Source organism: Pseudochaenichthys georgianus, chromosome 23 (genome assembly GCF_902827115.2).
Source record: "Pseudochaenichthys georgianus chromosome 23, fPseGeo1.2, whole genome shotgun sequence".
Lineage (NCBI taxonomy): Eukaryota > Metazoa > Chordata > Actinopteri > Perciformes > Channichthyidae > Pseudochaenichthys > Pseudochaenichthys georgianus.
In genome coordinates this window covers 2,714,795-2,737,276 of record NC_047525.1, presented here as the reverse complement: position 1 = coordinate 2,737,276, position 22,482 = coordinate 2,714,795, and the positions used below count along the sequence as shown (strand labels likewise).

Here is a 22,482-nt window from a genome sequence, read left to right as displayed (position 1 = left end):
AAATGATGGGTGACGTCATTGCGGGCACAGCGCTCCAGCTGCACCGTCCAGGATCCCAGCATCTGCATGTAAACCTTTATATATATACAGTCAGATGTAACCGCACGACGGCGCACACAGCAGCAAGCTCAGACAGCGATGACAGGTTAATGTTGAACGTGTCTGAGAGCTCATGTGAGGCTGAAGGATCGGTTTATGTTGCATCTGTTACAAGTTTAGGAATAAGGTGCGTCAATATGGGCGATCATACGGTCATGTAGCCAGTGGTGGACTGGGACTAAAAATCATCCCAGGACTCTCGACCGGCCCACTTCGGTACCGCTAGTAAATTGTCAAACCCTGGATATGTTTGAGTAACAAACAAACTAACAACAACAAACTAACAAACGAGATCTCGCTAAGCGGTCCTACGACGCTGGTTATCAACTCGGTAAATCAAGCCAGGGTTTCTCTCTCCAGCTGAGAGCGCGTTCACGTCTAAGACACGAGTGGATCTGACTTTAATTACATTTGTCTCGAGTGTTTCGTCAACATAATGTGTTAAATAATACTTCTGCATATAGTCTGTGACACTGTGAGTGTTGCACGGCCAGATGAGGCTGGAGAAGCTGACTCAGATAAGGAAATATATGATATATTATGATATTATATGATCGATGATCTGATTGATGATGTAATATGAATGATAAGTGCGACACGTCGGCGTCTTCTCTGCATACGGCAGTTTAAACTGTATTTCCTTTATCCTGTAATATGACTTGAGAGATTTAAACTCCGCACACTGAGTTGATCTCTTTTCTCAGCGTCAGGTAAAAGAAGTTATTTAGCCTTCTCAAACCTGAGCCTCACGCGCCGCCTATGGGGGATGTGCTAGTTACTTATCCGACCGGCCCACTTCGGTACCGGCCCATCGGGATTCGTCCCGATGGCCAGTCCGCCACTGCACCCAGCCCACATAAATTGTCAACGGGGGGAGCCTCGCTGCGGGGAAACGGTGGACCTAGTGTCCCGATCGGAGTGGGAATAATAATAATAATCCGTGCATTTTATCCATTAATTTCCCCAACATTGTGGTAAAAAAAACACACGTTTAATCCATGTTGTTGGTGTACTACAACTACAAAAAGCATCGGTTTGTTTTCTCATCAGGAAATGCAGACCGGCTCAAACAAACGATCATTTAATGTATCATATGTTCGCCGAATTGACATGAAAGCACTAATAAATGTAGTTTCATCCACTTGAGTTTACAACCACAAAAATAATCGATTTGTTTTTATATCACATCCGACGGGAGGAAATTCAGCAGCTCTCACTACCGATTTTTAATCCTAATGTAATCATCATCTTCACCACGATCATTTATGTTTATGTCGCCGAATTGACATGAAAGCACTGACAAATATGAATATACTGTAGTCAACTTCATTAAAACGTTATTAACGTGCCTAATCTCAGTAATTCACCATTTCTACGCATGACACAACACACTTTGTCCGTGTTTGGCTCTCGAAGCGTTCCCGCATTGACGTCACTTCCGGCTTCCCCCAAAACTTCAAAATGAGTCGAAGGAATTTCCCCGCGATGTTCGAAATTATTGATATTTAACGGAACGGTATCGCTTTTTCTTTTTTAAACTGACGGTTCGAGATTACTAGTAGCCCAATATTTCATTGCACAACAGTTGTTGGGATGGTGTCACAGGCTCTTTAAGCAACGTAAAACGTGCAGACCGGGGGGAATACAAATACTTGTATTTCTCTTTTTTGGTTTGCAAGGGTGTCACCTTCCGCGGAGCCCATTTTCTGTAGTATTATCCTAACAGAGAAAACAAGAGGGAACAACCCTTATTTAGGTTTTTTAAAAAGTGACAATATCAGCTTGCATTCATCCGACAAAAATACGACACAGGGTATTGTCTAATTGCTGGTTGTCTTGTGTTTTTATGGGATTTGGATAACGGATTTATTCTATAAAATATTTTGAATGGTTTTCACTTAATACTGTTATAAAGTCGGCTGCGGACAGCCGGGCTGTAGTAAATAGTGCAGCAGATCTACACAGCTAGCTCGCTAGTTAGCATTATTAACGTCAGCTATTTATGTACATTTTCAAGTTCTGCTTGAAAGCAAGTTCCTGCAAACTGTTCAAACAAACGCTTCAACTTGTACCATTTATAATCTGTATGTTTGAATATGGATCTTAAATCGGCGTGACGTTGAAGCAGCTGCAGTTCCTTTAAGCATACCGTTAGCATTTTGCTTCTGGCAACTAGATTTATGATTTGAAAATTATGCGTCTCAACCACAGACCTTATTTCCAGCTAGTTTCAAACCATATTGCAATATCTACGTCAACGTTATTTCTGGAACCAACTGGAAATGTGAGATTCATATTTTTCAGATATACAGATCTTATAGTGAGGTTAATCTCATACAGTACTCTGCTCTTCAACACTAATGTGACGCTAGCTGTCTGCATCGTCGAGCATAGCTATTTTAAATTAACAATAACAATGCATACAGTTACCTAACTAGCAAGCTAACTAATGTACAAGCATGACCTTATTTTACCAACCTCACGAGAAGCCTTATGTTTTACAGTATAATCCTTCTCAATGTGTTACACTTCTCCATTATGTTTTAACTTGTATGCTACGGATAGCATCGTTAGCACAGATGTAGCTTCGCCTCGCTTGTTAGCTGAATAAAAAGACAAGTAAGAAATAAAGTGCTTGAAGTATACTTACCGAATAAACTGCATTAATGGACGGTCTGTTTGAACCGCAGAGCCATACGATAAGTGCGATATTTCAATGAAGAATACTCCACCAGGCATCAACACAACAAACACTTCGGAGTAGCAGCCTGGAGCTAATGAAGCTAACGGGGCTAGCAAAGAGACCACTGACTTCCGTTACATTAGAATGACATCCGTTACATTAGAATGACTTCCGTTACAGCAAGAATCCCCTCACAGACACATAGGTGAAACACATGCACATTCCCTACTGAGAACCTTTCAGTAAAATGTTTTTCAGGAGTGTGTGTGTGAGGTTAATTTTCAGTATTGTGTGTGTGAGGTGTTCAGTAGTGAACGTGAGATGATTTCAGTAGTGTGTGTGTGTGAGGCTTAATTTTCAGTAGTGTGTGTGTGAGGTGTTCAGTAGTGAACGTGAGATGATTTCAGTAGTGTGTGTGTGTGAGGCTTAATTTTCAGTAGTGTGTGTGTGAGGTGTTCAGTAGTGAATGTGAGAGGATTTCAGTAGTGTGTGTGCAAGGCCAGATGTTTTCAGTAGTGTGTGTGTGAGGTGTTCAGTAGTGAATGTGAGAGGCTTTCAGTAGTGTGTGTGCAAGGCCAGATGTTTTCAGTAGTGTGTGTGTGAGGTGTTCAGTAGTGAATGTGAGAGGATTTCAGTAGTGTGTGTGTGAGGCTTAATTTTCAGTAGTGTGTGTGTGAGGTGTTCAGTAGTGAATGTGAGAGGATTTCAGTAGTGTGTGTGCAAGGCCAGATGTTTTCAGTAGTGTGTGTGTTCATAGCTTAGGCTACGAGGTTACTTGTACAGGTTGAGGTTGTACTCGGCTGTTGCTTGGCGTGGCGAGAATATTGCTCCACTTTCTCCGGCCCCCGAGATTGGGCTTCCAGTAGCTCTGGAGAGAGCTTTCGCACCTGTGGCCACTAACGGTCATCATGTCTCTGCTTTGTTTCAAGACCCGCATCAGAGCTTTTGAATGGTGCTACTTTTCCAGTTGGTCTGCCTGCTCTTCACGTAGCTCTGCATGTCGTCGTTTAGGTGCTTTCTGGAGATTCTTTCACACACACATACAGGTATTGGGGCCGAGGGCGACACCGTACTTCCGGTATCCGCCATTTCACGCAAGGTGCAAGCAGAATTTCCTAGTCTATTGCCTTAATCAATATCTAGTCAACTCTAAAATACCACATATATGCATTGGCATGATAATATTATTGTGACAAGTGGGGTATTCACCTGGTGTTTCCAGAAGATAGACGTAGATGCAGCCAAAATCGACCGAAGGCCACTTTCGAGGGTCGTTTTCCCATACATCTGCACGCAGTCTGTAAGGGCAATCCGACAACCCACACAGCTCTAGTTTACGCTGGTAACGACCTAGAGCACACCCCTCAAGTCCAGAGATGTAATCCGAAGACATGCAGCGATTTCTTCGGTCGTTAATTCAGAAAAAAAATCTAGTGCGCTCTGCCGGCTGCGTTAGCTAGCTGTTTATATTAGCACCTCCAGGATATTTGTACCTCCAGGAAAATAGCTTATTGATATATATATATATATATATATATATATATATGGCGCGCGTTGCATTGTGGGTAGCTCGTGACGTCACTGTGTGTGAAAGAATAGGCACTCCTCAATCCACTCCTCCATCGTAAGACCCCCCCGGAGGTCAAACTTAATCTTAAATGTTTCCATCTTATGCTTTGTAAGTTTGTTTCGTAACGGAAGAAATGTATATTTATAAAACGGACAAGTCAAATCAAGCAATCTGATTGGTTGATAGCATTTTTGCGGACCTTTTTGATTACAGATTTGAAAACATCGTTGCTTGCTTTAAAAGTAGCACAATTAATTATGTCAAACCTTGGAAAGTATCTAGATATCCCTGCCCTAATGCCAAAGGAACTGCACACTGAATATGTGTTGCCGTTTGATGTCTATGTCTGGACCGCTGCGTAAAAAGGAGGGTTTCTGCCCGTTACTTCTCCGCTCAACAGATTGCTTGATTTGACTTGTCCATTTTATAATGTTTGATATTGACACCAAACCGATGGGAAAACCCCACAGCAACACAGAAAAGATGGTCATAACATGACCCAGCGGTATAGTTAATAAACAAATAATATCAAACAATATTCACTTTATTTTGAATGTTTTTTAATCAGGCAAAATCCTGTTAATATACACAAATCAATAGATTACATTTAGTGACTATAAAACTAAATGCCGTGAGACTGGGTTGGATGGGAGGAGGGTAAACAGTCTGTTTGGGAGGGGTCCCTGATCATTCGGTGAGTCCGCCACAGAGAGCAGACAGAAGACAGACAGACAGACTGCCTGGTGGGCCTCAGCAGTATTGGTGAACACAGGGTCTGTCTCCTCTGGTGGTGCAGTGCAGGAGATGTTTTGGTGGAACTTGGGACGTACAGTTCTAAGGTTGGGGTGATTTAAATTACACAATAATAAATGCCCTACCTGGATGTGCAGTTTGTTGTTTGCTTATAGCAGCTAGAAGTTCTTTCATTGCTAGCATTCGGGGGTAGAGAAACAGCAGGGACAAAAGTAGATGGAATCCTCTAGGATTTCTCACTGTTGGGTGACATAGTTTGCTAGACTTCGGTGACCTGACTATCTCTTGCCGTAATTGAACTTTGTTTATTTGGTATTGAGGTCATCCAAAAGTAATGTAATGTCTCAAAATCACATTGCTTTTTCAGACTTTACAAGGCTACTGTCTAGATCTTTGCTTCTAAAAAATGTGCGTCGCTAAGTTCCTCGTACTACTTGTGTACTTTAAATCTGAAGGCATCCTTTATAATTTGCTTGTGATTTGTGAAGTTGTCCGTCTTTCTTGAAAAATCCAAAGTGTTGCCAAACGTTTGATTTGTAGGTATTTTTCGGTGCGCTGTTTTTCTCCTTTTCCTCGACTTCCATGTGTGTTGATAACTGAGACTCTCGGCCTCCGTAGTGCGAAGCAGAGCTCAACGATCGTCTCTGCTGAGTGCTGACAGGATGAGGGGATATGATATGAATGAATCGTTTTTTTAGCGATGCAAAGACGCTACAATCGATGCATCGCGAGTTCATCCCAAACTGTAGCCGATGTGCACTCTTTCAACCGGTGCACTCGCATCTTAAACGTTAATGCCGGTGCACCGATGCGAATCGGTGAATCTTTACATCCCTAGTTCCCGGTGTAAGAAGACTCACAAAGTGTCAGGAAATAAAACCCTCTCTCTTTTCCTCCTTACCCTCATCTCTAAAAACGGGGGTACAATGGAGCTGATCCAGATTTGATGCGGTCATGATGACATTACTCAAATGTGGGCGGGCTTTACGCCCATGGCCCTAACCCAGAATCTATGGCTATGTATTTTGTTATATTAGCACTGTTTTCTTCTGTAAATGAAACACTAACAGTAGCCATGTAGTACCTCCACAACCTCTACCATGCTGTCTTCCTGGTGTCAGGCCAGTGGCCGATTTGACCTCTGAGCCGACAGCAGACATCTCCAGAGAATATCAGGCAGCCATCCCCACAGACTATGAGTGTTCTGCTCTGTGACAGACAGGAATGATAAGAGTCGCCAGACAGCACGTTCCCCATCACCATGCAGTCAAATCCTGCAGTACAATACAAGGTCACACTCCCAAAAGGCCCCCTCCCCAGATTCTGTCTGTTTACATTTCCCAGCAGAGTCTTTGACATCCCACATAGCGCATTGGACATTCTTTTCAGGGTCACTTTGAAGCTTTTACAACATTGTGATAAAAAATAAAAGCGTTTGTAATTTTCCATTCAAAGAGTGACCAAAGAGAAAGAAAGCGTATGTTATCTGTTTCACTCATGACCTTATTAGTGACAAGACACCATGACAGAGATCAGTGACTGCCTGATGCCTTCACTTTCTCTCTTCTGACATATTGCACTCTTGAACATTTCAAGAGGCACAAACATTTCCTAGCTGTCCGTCAAGCTGATGAGCAGTTCTTTTTTTGTTTTATTTGAATTAAACTTGAACACAGTATACACAACTAGTTCACGTTTGACCTATAGATAATAGTTTGGCAAAACAAAATACAAGACACTTTTCATGGAGCTCTCAATAACTTCTCACATTGTTCATGGATGGTTCATCAGTGACCTATGACTGACACACTCTTAAAAGCTCCGGAGAGACCTAGTGAGTGGACTTGATCATAGATGACTTAACCATAGATAACTCACCTGGTTGGAAGAGATCTTGGCCTGGGCCAGTTGAAGAGTCCGCACCTCCTTCTCAACACTTTAACAAAGTGCGAGCAGACCCCGGATCATACTCTCCAAAGTGTTAAACCAACGCTGTATTAGCATTGTTATAGCTAAAGCCTTCTAGTTCCTTATAGTTGGACATAGGTGAAGGATGATAAACCACCTCCCTGATTCTTTGGTGTAACCCTTATTCGCATATGTTTCCGTACACGTTACGCCAGAGACGTGCACAGACATTTGGAGGGGCTATTGCTCTAAACTGGAAAAAGGTACCGGCACCAATACAATATGTAAAACATGTCATCACACACAGCGATAAAGAACATAAATAATAAAAACGTACCTGGTTTAAAACACTTTTGTGGTCATACTATCCATTCAAAATGTTGCGGGCAATTAAGAAGAAGAAGAAGAAGAAGAAGAAGAAGAAGAAGAAGAAGAAGAAGAAGAAGAAGAAGAAGAAGAAGAAGAAGAAGAAGAAGAAGGCTGCTAACGCTTCAATAATTGTATTGCTGTGACCGAGCACCACGCCATTGAAACATCAACTTTGTTACAATTGTATTTCACCTTGCTCTGTGTTTCTAAAGCATATTTTAAAACGGGGACAGATTGAGCCGGGGATTGGCCCCCAAAGCCAGGGCAGGCAGGCATTTGCTATGATCACCGTCCATAGCCAGGAGGGCTTTCCTTTGCTTCCAGCTGTCAGATTGTAAACAAAGTCACGTGACTGGTGGCAGATGACAGCGCGGACAAGGTGTGTTTTATTGCAGCGAGACGCTCCAATACTAATTGTGGGTTTATCATGTTGATTCGGCCACAACAGAAGAAAAAGACTTTTGCTCTCTCCAGAAGGGCAGGCCAGCCAAAGAGGGGAAAAGGGCCGATGCCCGGGCAACATTAGCTCGTACCTGTGCACGTCCCTGCGTTACGCGTCCGTACACGTGTCCATGGCTGCGTTCCCTAACTCTTGGCCTTGTTTTCTAGCATGTGAGAGGAGTTTTTACTGTTGTTCATGTTCCTATTGTAACTTCGTACCCCATTCATTTTAGAGAATGTGAAGAATAGTTTACGTGAACCTCCTAAAGTAGGCCTTTTTGTTCTACCCTGAATTCCACATTTTTTGAGGCCTTGCTTTTGACCTAGTTCACAAAGTCCTTTATTATATTTCACGCAACATATCCTAATAAAACAATAGCATGCATTCCCACATCTAAAACAATAAAGAGCTTGTATGTCAGTTCAACGTAATGTAAAGTGACGTATTACCTATATGTCACATTGCAGTAGGCAACCAACCCCCCGTCTGTCCGTCGTCGTCTGTCCGGCTCGTATGGTGCCTGGAAGTCGCTCAGACTGTGATCATGGCCGTGGTCCACGACTACGCAAACAGGCAGCCAATGACATCATATTTCACCATGTGTGTGTGTGTGTGTGTGTGTGTGTGTGTGTGTGTGTGTGTGTGTGTGTGTGTGTGTGTGTGTGTGTGTGTGTGTGTGTGTGTGTGTGTGTGTGTGTGTGTGTGTGTGTGTGTGTGTGGTGTGTGGGGGGGGGGGGGGTTGCTCAGAGAGTGACACCTCTGGTCACTGTGACACTCTCTGTCTCCCCCCCACTTTGGCGCTCCAAGTCGGATCTCACAGTCCTAATGAGTGTGTGTCGGGCCTTCCTCTGCAACAGCTTTATGTTCTCTCACGTTCACTCCGACAACGGGATCCTTCCTCCTGAGTGATCATTGAAACATCAGGGTTACTTACTTATTGAAGACAAATCATATTCTCATCACTCTGATGAATATGTTGATGTCTCACTAGTTTTGTTGCATTGATGTTCACACTTCCAAAATAATTTGGAAAGGTGCGCTGGTTTAAACACACACACACACACACACACACACACACACACACACACACACACACACACACACACACACACAGACCAAAAATAAAGAAAAAGCGACATCAAGAAGAAACACACATTTGTATCCCGTTGCAGAACCCTAACACAACACTCGATCACACCAACTGGAGCCCCGGGGGTGTTAAAAGCAAGCAGGGCCATGTTCCCCTTTATTGTTTCAGCTTTCAGAGTTGGGCCAAAAAGAAAGAAAGGTCTGTCTGACCAAATGACCTATTGCAGGCAAAATAATAGAAAAGGCAACGTGCCGCATCAATGGGTCGGAGTGACGATAGCATTACTTCTTACTGACAAGTTGCATAAGTCACTTCTCATGTAGCTGTGTTTGCTTGGGATGCGGAAGGACAGAGAATGCCACTGCTGAGGAATGCTCCCTGATGCTGATAGGACGGACTCCCCACTGCACACACATCGGACTCACGTGCACACGCAGGCAGATAAACACAGAGGGACACGGTGCTATAAATAAGTCTGTGGTCCTGTGAGGTCAAGTGGAGTGCAGCCTAGCAGATACCGACTGTACCCAGAAATCAGTCTGTGTCGCCCGCTTCAACCACTGAACCTGGATCAGTTTAAACGACCCTTGAACAAAACAAAAAGCATCTGAGCTGGCATAACGTCTGGACAGCATGTTGTATTCTGCCGGACAGACGTCTGGGGGAGGAGGGGTCCACAACCCTCCTCCTTCAGACAAACAAAAACATAGCTCCGGTCAGAACGGCTGTCAGGCGGTTTCAACCGAGCCGTTTGTTCTGTTCTGAGCCAGATAGCTAAATATGTGCACGAGTGGGTCTTCCGTAGTTCTGGTGGACCTGCAGTGATGCTGTGGTTCTGTCTCACCGTAACTCGCGGTGGAAGGGATTTGTGAGAGCTGTTGGAACCCTTCACTTCCTTCTTGTGCAGGCTTATTGTAGGGTCTCTATGAGGTTATATTTGTCTCAATAATGTGTGTGTGAACATAACAATAATGTGTGTGTGAATGCATTCAAAAGATTAGCAAACTCCCAAAAGGGATTTTCAAATGTAAAACGGATCTGCAAATACGCAAAATGTTTTCACAAATAAAAAAAAGATCTGTGAATACTATATTAGTTAAACAAAAGGAATGTGTGAGTCTCTCTCTAACATTGACAACTTTAGATCAGGCATTTGTGAATCAATCTTTTATTTGTCGACCGAAAATGCGCTTCTGGATCGTCTTTTCACACACACAGTTTTGAGACAAACTTTCTGCCCTTTTTTTACATTTACAAATCACACATTTACACACATCATTTTTATGTTCACACAAATATTATTGAGACAAATATAACCCCATAGGTCTCTACACGGTCAGGCTACTCAGAAATCATCATGTGGTTGGCCAGTGGCGGTATACATGTTCACCAACAGTCTGATGACAGATAAAGCTGCATGAAATGTATGATGATATCATGTGATTTGATCACGTGATGGGGCAATTTATCTCATGTCTCTGAGAGGGGGGGGCGTTGATGCCCCCGGTAAATACAAATGTACTCTGGGATCATTTCAACTACTCATGAATAATATTTCATTCATTTTCCCTTAATTGGTTCTCTTTATAATGCTGTCCAAATGTTGGTAACGGACCCACACATGACCAACATCGACGTCGCCTATGACTTATTGCAATGGGAACCACATAAAGCCACAGCCCTTGGTAATAGGCAGGAGTTAGGGTTAGCCGTGCTGACCCTAACAGTGTAGACTTGTTTTTTTAAACCAACTCACAAGTTTGCATCCCCACTCCCCCCATCCCCACTCCCCTCCATCCCCACTCCCCTCATCCCCACTCCCCCCCATCCCCACTCCCCCCCCCACTCCCCCCACCCCACTCCCCCCCCCCTCCCCCCCATCCCACTCCCCCCCTCCCCACTCTCCCCCATCCCCACTCCCCCCATCCCCCCCCCCCCCATCCCCACTCCCCCCCATCCCCACTCCCCCCATCCCCACTCCCCCCCATCCCCACTCCCCCCTCCCCACCCCCCATCCCCCCTACCCCCATCCCCCTCCCCCCATCCCCACTCCCCCTCCCTCCACCCCCCCCATCCCCACTCCCCCCTCCCCACTCCCCCTCCCCACTCCCCTCCTCCCCACCCCCACATCCCCAATCCCCCCATCCCACCTCCCCCCCCCCCTCCTATCCCCACTCCCCACCCCCATCCCCATCCCCCCCACTCCCCCCATCCCCCACTCCCCCCATCCCACTGCCCCTCATCCCCACTCCCCCCCCATCACCCACTCCCCCCACATCCCCACTGCCCCTCAGTCCCCCACTCCCCCCCCATCCCCACTCCCCTCCATCCCCACTCCCCCCATCCCCAACGATGTAGGAGGTGAAAGAAAGTGTCCTGCGTCTCTCCTGCAGCAGAACCTGCTGCACAGGGTTCTGTCCACACTTTGTGAGGGACGCTAACATCGAGAACACGCTCCTGTCTCTCAATATCTCTCAGGCCTATTGGAGAGATGTTTAAAGGGTGAAACATTTATAATTCATGAAACTGATGGCAAGACATTGACAATTGTCTCATGTGAAGGGCTCGTAACTCCCTCACTGAGTTGGCGCTGAACTGGGGAGACATGTTGTGCTCGTGGGGTATTTCAACCAGACTGCTTTATCTAAAACACAAAAAGACTAAAACACTACTGTCATTGTGATCTAGATGTCTGTACAACGGGCCAATAAACATGCTGTACTCACGTGTTGCTTTATGGACTATGTGTTTTCAACATGCAACAGCACATGACTTATTGCATGTGCTGTATGCATCACACAGCAGAGCAGTAATGCCGGACGCCCTGCTGCAGTATGTAATGTACACAATATGCACTTGAATCTGTCTGTTTTTGTTCATCACACACACACACACACACGCACACACACACACACACGCACACGCACAACACACACACACACACACACACACACACACACACACACACACACGCACACGCACACGCACACACACACACACACACGTACAGCTCCAGACAGTTCAGATGAGATGTGTCACATCCAATGACATAGGGCCCAATTAAAGGGGAGGATTAAGGCAGGGCTGGGTGACCTCTGCAGGAATCTCTCTGAGACGCTGTGTGTACACTGTCAAGCCAGACAGACCTCCCCTTTAAGCACTTTCACCTGCTAATTAATATGCAGGATGTGTGTGTGTGTGTGTGTGTGTGTGTGTGTGTGTGTGTGTGTGTGTGTGTGTGTGTGTGTGTGTGTGTGTGTGTGTGTGTGTGTGTGTGTGTGCTCATTCAGCACACACACACACACACACACACACACACACACACACACACACAACAAGACAAATGTCAGTGATAGATGTGCAGCCTGAGAAGCCTCTGTGTAAATATTTGACTGGAGCATATTGTCCGGGTGTTCGGAGCTCGCTCCAGCGCACGTCGTCAGCACAGCGCTACAGCAAACAGATAGGCCATGTCATGTGTTACATTAAACCATGATATGTTTTGCTGTGTGCATGGAACTGCAGTGTGTAGAGGCTCCACTGCAACACAAGCCGAGCAGTGTTTATGGTGTGAAGAGATTAGAATGGAGACAGAAGCAGTGAGCTGTTCCTCAAAGCTCTCAATGACTGATTAGTGCTGAGCCACTGAAGGTGCTACACAACGTGGAGAACACCTGGAGTAATCACACACTTCTTGTTTGCTATGATTGTTATTTGCAGTAGCAGTAGGAAACTGATGGATGTTTTAAGGTAATAATAACTTGGGTAACAAAGTCAAGCCAGATACGGGCTTGTGGGGATAAAAGGAGGAGGCATGGAGATTCAATGATGTGCTGAATTCAGGTCACTAAACACTTTGTAACCTCAAACACTAATATGAAGGATTTGACATCCTAGGGCCCATGGACTTTATCTGATGGTGAGAAGCAAGCAGACGTCAGAAGTTCTATTGCATAATATTACATGCAGAGCCGGAATATAAAAGTCTCCCTGACTTGTATTTTGTTTGTTTCATTTTTGCAAACCCAGAGATGTGAGAATACAAGCTTATCATATAAGCCAGCTTTACGGCTGTTTGTAGTGTGTTTTTAAATTGGACAAAGCCAGTCTTTATGCTAAGCTAAGCTAATTGTGTCCTGGCTGTACAGTAGCTCCAGGTTTAACCAGTGGCGAGCGCGCACAGCCAAGTAACGAAGAACAATCACCCTTAATTTTGGAACACAACACAAACAGGCAATTTTGTTAAAACCGGCACAGCGGCTAATTAAAAATATGTAACGATTCATTTGGGGATACGGTTATAGGCAGAATGAATTAAGTCGGCACGGCAGGACTTTGAAAATAACTTTGGCGTACCTTTGTTGATCCTGTCATCCAGTTGTATTGGTATATGGTATTAAAATGCCTCTCAAAACTCCTTGAAGATACACAAGTCCACGGTTTTCTTTCATTTGTGATTTGTATTTACCGCCATTCAAATGACAGCGTTGTTTTCCCCCCGGAATCGTCATTTCGCCCGGAAGTGACGCATTTATCACTCTCATCTAACTGACGTTAGCCAGCATGAAATAATGCTAACTAGCTACTTTCCCCCTAGCTTGATAGCGGGCGGAACTTGTGATAAAGTTTGCGATAATAAAGCCCACCCACCCATTTAACCCTTCACATTCCAACAGAAACTGAATAGGCAGGTTTGAAGGGTTTATTCTTCAGAATAATTTTGTATATTGATTGTCTGTAATAATTGTAATTACGAATTAATACAATTAAATCAAGTAATTTAGGTATAACTAATGAAACATTTTGTTTTTGGGGTTTTTTATATAATTTTTTGGAAAATCTTATGCTGCGTTCACACCGGACTCGATGCGATGTTTGGGGGCGGCGCGATTACATGTAAAGTCAAAGCAGAAACGCAGACCAGTGACGTGATCTCGCGGTAGCCAATCAGCGGTGAGTATCTCAGCCTGCCGTCACTGGCGTTCAACCAGAAAACATCAGCCGTTAGCTGTTAGCAGTTAGCACACAGAGATCACAGCTCCTCATATCTGTTCAGAAACTGGACAAAAGTTAAACAAGTACAAACCACAGACTGTCTGTGTCATGGCGAATACAGTCGCTGGTTTATTTATGTCTGTAGGCCGTTGTTGTGAGTGTGGAATGAGCATATACAACGTTAGCTTAGCCTGGTCGACCCGATCTTCATTCAGAAAACACGCATTTTAAAAGGTTTTTCGCCTGCCGTCTTGTCAGCAGACTTGTCAAAGCATTAATTCATGGTTTTTACTAACCGGTATCAGTATGTTGTTACTTCGGCATCATTTTGAAACGTGTATTACAATTAAATCACGGTCAAATATGTTCATGTTGTTTTTGTTGTAGCTCCCGAGCGAGCGCGTCTTGATTGAAGGATGCGAGTAAACACAGCTGACAGCCGCTCAGGGCTCTGAACTCCGCTAGACGCTCAGGGCTCTGAACTCCGACAGACGCTCAGGGCTCTGAACTCCGACAGCCGCTCAGGGCTCTGAACTCCGACAGACGCTCAGGGCTCTGAACTCCGACAGACGCTCAGGGCTCTGAACTCCGCCAGACGCTCAGGGCTCTGAACTCCGACAGACGCTCAGGGCTCTGAACTCCGCCAGACGCTCAGGGCTCTGAACTCCGACAGACGCTCAGGGCTCTGAACTCCGACAGACGCTCAGGGCTCTGAACTCCGCCAGACGCTCAGGGCTCTGAACTCCGACAGACGCTCAGGGCTCTGAACTCCGACAGACGCTCAGGGCTCTGAACTCCGACAGACGCTCAGGGCTCTGAACTCCGCCAGACGCTCAGGACTCTGAACTCCGCCAGACGCTCAGGGCTCTGAACTCCGACAGACGTCCGTCTGCTGGAGGAAGGGGAGCTGGATGAAGTCTGAAGAAGAAGAGCAGCCTCTCTGCTGCTGGCCGACTGCACTCAACTCAGCACTTATTGTTGTGTTCTTCAATAGATTAAAGTCAAATATTGTACTTTTTACTCTATATATCTTTTGACAATATTAGTTTCTGGTCATTCAGATTTTTTTTAAGGTTCATATTATTAATGCAAAAATGTAATTAAATAATACATGATGTACTATTATTGATGGAGTTACATGGCAGTATTAAAAGCAATTAAAGTAATGTTATCCTTAACCAGCTGCAACATTTAAATAATGACCAAATGAATGCATCACTAATCCAGTTATATAAAAAAATGGCCACTTTGAATAAAGAGTACTTTAAGATGTGGTACTTCAGTCTATTTTGCTGCTAATACTTTTGTATTTTTACTTAAGTATAATTTTTATTGCAGGACTTTTACTTACTGCAGTATTATTACTTTTACTTAATAAGTATAAGATAGTACTTCTTACAACACTGATCATAATGAATACGTTTTTTAATCACACTTTAAATGTTTACTGCATTTGATGAAGCTTCTACTTGATACTAGTTGGACACACCTCAATGGGAGTCAATACAGTTGCTTGGCAGTTGTAAGCATGTACACCTGCGGTCACTTCTACTCTATATGCTGTAAGAAGGCAACATATGAAGCGTCCCCTGCTCCTGCCTCCTGGCTGTGCTGCCTGTCTCTATCTTGATCTTCTCCTCCTCTCTCCTCGAATGACAGCAGCTGATAGGCAGATATATTTACACGGTGGCAAGGGAGGAAGAAGTCATCAGCCAAGCCCTGTCCAGCCCCCGGGCTGAGGCAGGCGGGGCTAAAAGGAAACCCTGGCCCCGGAGCCCCTCCCCGAGCGGGGCATATCTGAGCTCTGTGCCGGGCCTGCTCTCAGTTCTCAGCTGGATGGGATCAAAGCTGCACCACCAGACTTCCACTCTGCTCCTCCTCTTTCACTTTCCCTCTGGAGCTGTTGATAAGGCGAGGGTCCACTCCATCTCCTCTCAGTCTGGAGTCCAGAGGGGGCAGGGGGGTCCAAGTGTGTACCGCTTTTCGAGTGTACACTTTATTTTGCAACTTTTGAACACTGGAACTGTACTGTAAGCATTATGACTCTTCTGGGCTCTGAGCACTCCATACTGATACGAAGCAAGTTCAGATCAGGTGAGTGACATGAGGCTTGTTTGTTCCTGTGTATGCACTGATCAGGTGCTTGTATACACACAGTGTGCCTGTGTACACAATGGTATCTGTAGTGTCTTTAATACACTGCGAGCATGTGGCTGTATAGGAGGAATACCAGAGGAAGCCCTGAGCTCCGTCACTCTGATCAATATGCAGCCTTCCTGGTGTCCATCCCGTCCTGTAAGGGGGGTCCGGGCCAGGTCAGCGCACTTGTTGCCTGCCTGCTAGCAGCTAACCTGCTGCTGGGGGGGGGGGCACGGGAGCGTTCCTCTGCTGCTCGGTGCTCGCTGATAAAGGCCCAGTACACACTGAGAAGGGTCAGAGGTTATCTTAATGAGGCTGATGGTGCTTGTGTGTGTGTATCGATGTGTGTACCTGCACATATCAAAGAGGGAGGTAGGGTCAAATCCCTTTAACACACAGCAGCTGGGAGGGCTTTGTATCCATCTGGCTCCTTTACTTACACGCACGCACACACACACACGCACGCACACACACACACACACACACACACACACACACACACACACACACACACACACACACACACACACACTTCTTAGTTGAGTGCATAGTGTGCGTTTGTGTTTGTGCGGTAGTACAGTGTGTGTATTCTGACCAACACTGCCCCCTCCCTGAGGGAAATGTAACTGATGCTGTGATGTGCAGGCGGGGGTGATGCTTTTCCTCTTGAGTTGTTTCGAGCAGATCTGCAGGGTGGGAATGTGTCCGGTGCTTCAGCAGCGTGACAGGCTGAAGGGCTGTGTGCAAGGAGCCTCACAAGGAGCCTCACATGCTCTACACAGCCTCTATCAGAGCATGGTAACATGGCGCAGGTGTATATATACTGTCTTTACAGCCCTGGTTGGTCGTCTACACCAGCCTGCTTACACATACAACTGATACGGCTGGTCAGGTGACTTTGTGAGTGAACACATGTTGTGCGTAAGAGAAATAGATGCGTCCATGAATCTTTCTGTGAAGATGATGTGAAGCTCCAAATATTGTCAGTAAGGAAACCATGAATTGGTCTCCTTCTGCAGCACACTTTGGGAACATTATTACAAGCCATGGGAACTGCATGGTTGAAGCTAAAGGGAAAGATACAGATCTCCTCTAAGTGCTCCCTGTGGACCGCCATTGTTGTGTGAATGTGTGTTACTGACTAGTTCTCATGCCGACTTGATGAACAGCTCAAAGGGCTGCGGCCCGTGAACTTGCTCACTGCCATGACCTGATAGTATGACTGAGGCACCAATTACTAGTGCAATCAAAACTCCAAGCACCACACACACACACAGACACAGACACACACACACACACACACACACACACACACACACGCGCACACACACACACACACACGCGCACACACACACACACGCGCACACACACACACACACACACACACACACGCGCACACACACACACACACACACACACACACACACACACACACACACACGCGCGCACACACACACACACACACACACACACACACACACACACACACACACACACAGCCACTGTCTTCAGCAGACACCAGTTTGGATAAGCTGCCACACCAACATGATCGATTAGGTATGAAACGATAATTGATTCATCCAAAAAATGAGAAAACGTTATTAAACACTGTCATTTATGAGGATTATCAACTTTATATTCATTTTGACTTTGCTTTTAGGATAATCATTTTGTGCTCATCATGTTACGCATTTACCGGCCAATCAGCTGGTGAGAAAAACCAATATTACTCCAATGAGCTATATCCTTGCTGACATGTATGGTAAACAACACAAGAGACAGGACGGATAACGAAAGGCACTGACCTGTGGGACGGGTCGCCTTTTATGCTCCACTTTCTTGTTTCCAACCAAATGTAAAGAGTTGACTTGAATCCCGTTGACTGAGGCTCCTGCACAGACTGTGTCCTCCTGCACCTCGACACACTGTCCTCTGACTGCCCAGAACCAAAGGGATGGGGAGCGCATGTGAGTGATGTCATATTGGGGATTCACTGAATGCAGCCGTATGTGACATTCAGGAACACCTGTGTATCAGATATGTGACAGTAGCAGTGCTCACCCCTTTACTCTCTTCATGACAGAAAGGCTGATGAAGTGGGTTTGGTGTCACGGGGCTCGACAGAAGCATCACATACCAACAGGAACACAACGCCTACAACAGGATGTGCTGGATGGGTTGTGCTAGAGCAGGGAGAAGTACTCAGATCTTTACGTTTTTTTTGCCAACCCCAACATGAGACAGAATCCCTTTGCAGATTTTTGGTGTTGTTTCCATGGTTACCTCCACTGCTAGCTGCTGTGTCTGTGGTTGCACGTCAAAAAGACATAGAGGGCAAAGTTGAAGCCATTAGAACTTTGGCAGAGCGGTTGTGGTGTCCAGGAGCAAAACAGATACAGCGACGTGGCTTGCCCCACATCGACAGCATGGCGTTCAGTAGGTGCGCTGTGTGAGGAGGTTCTTAAGAGAAAGCCTTTTCGTTAGAATGAGGGACAGCTAGGTGCGCCGTGTGAGGAGGTTCTTAAGAGGAAGCCTTTTCGTTAGAATGATGGACAGCTAGGTGCGCCGTGTGAGGAGGTTCTTAAGAGAAAGCCTTTTCGTTCAGAATGATGGACAGCTAGGTGCGCCGTGTGAGGAGGTTCTTAAGAGAAAGCCTTTTCGTTCAGAATGATGGACAGCTAGGTGCGCCGTGTGAGGAGGTTCTTAAGAGAAAGCCTTTTCGTTCAGAATGATGGACAGCTAGGTGCGCCGTGTGAGGAGGTTCTTAAGAGAAAGCCTTTTCGTTCAGAATGATGGACAGCTAGGTGCGCTGTGTGAGGAGGTTCTTAAGAGGAAGCCTTTTCGTTAGAATGATGGACAGTAGGGATGTCCCGATCACCTTTTTTTGCTCCCGATCCGATTCCGATCATTTGATTTTGACAATCTGCCGATACCGATTTTTCCCGATCCGATCTTTATGCAATGCATTAAGAGAAAAAAAAGGTAACAGATAACGGCTGGTCATCCAACGCGATGAATTCAGCTATCTTGGCTGTTATTGTGTTGGCCTTTTCACTGTTCTGGGGCAGTTTCTCTTTCCTTTTAAAAGCCTCTGAAAGTGTCGGTTGTTTCCGTGCCGTTACCTGAGTGGCCGCTGTGTACTCGCCGTGTTGTTGTTGGTGTTTGTTTCTCAGGTAGCGTATTAGATTGGTCCTGTTGAACGTAGCTCTGTTCTTTCCACCACGCGGAACCTCTGCCTTGCAAACATTGCATCTGGCTGTTACACTGCCTTCGCTTTCAATTTCATAATACTTCCAAACTCCTGACCTTTTCTCTGTCCCGACTCCCGAGTCACCAGCTGAACGTAGCCTCTCGTTAGCTTGCTGCTACTATTAGACACTGCGCCCACTCTGTTGCCAGATTTGAGAGAAATAAGCACCCAGGTGTATGAAAACAAGCCCAAAGAAAGCAACACATACATGATGTTGTGTAATTTTAAACCAAAACTAAGTCCTCAGGATGACTTTAAGACGTGAACATGGTCATTTTTGTTTTGTAACATTAAATAAATAAAAAATATTTTATATAAAAAAAAAAATTTTAAAAACCCGATCCCCGATTTTTTTCTCCCGATCCCCGATTTTTGGAAAATCACGTGATCGGCTCCGATCCCCGATCACGTGATCGGATCGGGACATCTCTAATGGACAGCTAGGTGCGCTGTGTGAGGAGGTTCTTAAGAGAAAGCCTTTTCGTTAGAATGATGGACAGCTAGGTGCGCCGTGTGAGGAGGTTCTTAAGAGAAAGCCTTTTCGTTCAGAATGATGGACAGCTAGGTGCGCCGTGTGAGGAGGTTCTTAAGAGGAAGCCTTTTCGTTCAGAATGATGGACAGCTAGGTGCGCTGTGTGAGGAGGTTCTTAAGAGAAAGCCTTTTCGTTAGAATGATGGACAGCTAGGTGCGCCGTGTAAGGAGGTTCTTAAGAGAAAGCCTTTTCGTTCAGAATGATGGACAGCTAGGTGCGCTGTGTGAGGAGGTTCTTAAGAGAAAGCCTTTTCGTTAGAATGATGGACAGCTAGGTGCGCCGTGTGAGGAGGTTCTTAAGAGAAAGCCTTTTCGTTCAGAATGATGGACAGCTAGGTGCGCTGTGTGAGGAGGTTCTTAAGAGAAAGCCTTTTCGTTAGAATGATGGACAGCTAGGTGCGCCGTGTGAGGAGGTTCTTAAGAGAAAGCCTTTTCGTTCAGAATGATGGACAGCTAGGTGCGCTGTGTGAGGAGGTTCTTAAGAGGAAGCCTTTTCGTTAGAATGATGGACAGTAGGGATGTCCCGATCACCTTTTTTTGCTCCCGATCCGATTCCGATCATTTGATTTTGACAATCTGCCGATACCGATTTTTCCCGATCCGATCTTTATGCAATGCATTAAGAGAAAAAAAAGGTAACAGATAACGGCTGGTCATCCAACGCGATGAATTCAGCTATCTTGGCTGTTATTGTGTTGGCCTTTTCACTGTTCTGGGGCAGTTTCTCTTTCCTTTTAAAAGCCTCTGAAAGTGTCGGTTGTTTCCGTGCCGTTACCTGAGTGGCCGCTGTGTACTCGCCGTGTTGTTGTTGGTGTTTGTTTCTCAGGTAGCGTATTAGATTGGTCCTGTTGAACGTAGCTCTGTTCTTTCCACCACGCGGAACCTCTGCCTTGCAAACATTGCATCTGGCTGTTACACTGCCTTCGCTTTCAATTTCATAATACTTCCAAACTCCTGACCTTTTCTCTGTCCCGACTCCCGAGTCACCAGCTGAACGTAGCCTCTCGTTAGCTTGCTGCTACTATTAGACACTGCGCCCACTCTGTTGCCAGATTTGAGAGAAATAAGCACCCAGGTGTATGAAAACAAGCCCAAAGAAAGCAACACATACATGATGTTGTGTAATTTTAAACCAAAACTAAGTCCTCAGGATGACTTTAAGACGTGAACATGGTCATTTTTGTTTTGTAACATTAAATAAATAAAAAATATTTTATATAAAAAAAAAAATTTAAAAACCCGATCCCCGATTTTTTTCTCCCGATCCCCGATTTTTGGAAAATCACGTGATCGGCTCCGATCCCCGATCACGTGATCGGATCGGGACATCTCTAATGGACAGCTAGGTGCGCTGTGTGAGGAGGTTCTTAAGAGAAAGCCTTTTCGTTAGAATGATGGACAGCTAGGTGCGCCGTGTGAGGAGGTTCTTAAGAGAAAGCCTTTTCGTTCAGAATGATGGACAGCTAGGTGCGCTGTGTGAGGAGGTTCTTAAGAGGAAGCCTTTTCGTTCAGAATGATGGACAGCTAGGTGCGCTGTGTGAGGAGGTTCTTAAGAGGAAGCCTTTTCGTTCAGAATGATGGACAGCTAGGTGCGCTGTGTGAGGAGGTTCTTAAGAGAAAGCCTTTTCGTTAGAATGATGGACAGCTAGGTGCGCCGTGTAAGGAGGTTCTTAAGAGAAAGCCTTTTCGTTAGAATGATGGACAGCTAGGTGCGCCGTGTGAGGAGGTTCTTAAGAGAAAGCCTTTTCGTTAGAATGATGGACAGCTATGTGCGCCGTGTGAGGAGGTTCTTAAGAGAAAGCCTTTTCGTTAGAATGATGGACAGCTAGGTGCGCCGTGTGAGGAGGTTCTTAAGAGAAAGCCTTTTCGTTAGAATGATGGACAGCTAGGTGCGCCGTGTGAGGAGGTTCTTAAGAGGAAGCCTTTTCGTTAGAATGATGGACAGGAAACATCATGCATCCTTCATGAGTGCAGATCACAGAGCCTCTCACAGCTCATTCCCTGCCGTTAGCTTTGAGCACGACAGGAAGCCCCACCTGGACATGCAGTGTGTGGACATGCAGTGTGTGGACATGCAGTGTGTGGACATGCGGTGTGTGGACATGCAGTGTGTGGACATGCGGTGTGTGGACATGCAGTGTGTGGACATGCAGTGTGTGGACATGCGGTGTGTGGACATGCGGTGTGTGGACATGCAGTGTGTGGACATGCAGTGTGTGGACATGCGGTGTGTGGACATGCGGTGTGTGGACATGCAGTGTGTGGACATGCAGTGTGTGGACATGCGGTGTGTGGACATGCGGTGTGTGGACATGCGGTGTGTGGACATGCAGTGTGTGGACATGCGGCTGCATCCAGTCTGCTGGAGGTGACAATGAGCAGGTTACCAGTTACATCTTGGGAAGAGCAGCGGATGCTGTGCTGGCTCTCTGTGACGCTGGGACCCCCATGTCATCTAAAGCCTAATATAGCTGTGCGATGATGGGCAGGGTCTGCATGGTGTTAGGTCATGGAGGGCACTACCATATGCCCCCAGGGGAACTGTTTCAAAAGTGATTACACCAAAGGTTTGAGAACATTCATAAAATGCTTGAATGTGAGAGGAAGCACCTGAGGGAGACCCTCAAGCAGGAAGTGGAGGAACACATCCTC

General features: G+C 45.7%; 1 protein-coding gene across 1 annotated transcript in view; it reads left to right on the top strand.

Moving 5' to 3' along the window:
- Positions 1–15,735: 15,735 nt before the first annotated feature.
- Positions 15,736–22,482, top strand: part of myocd (myocardin) — a 35,451-nt gene continuing 28,704 nt past the window's right edge. Inside the window, 1 exon segment of the mRNA XM_034112317.1 lies at positions 15,736–16,003. Within this exon segment, the coding sequence (XP_033968208.1) occupies positions 15,949–16,003 (55 nt within the window). The 5' untranslated portion in view covers positions 15,736–15,948.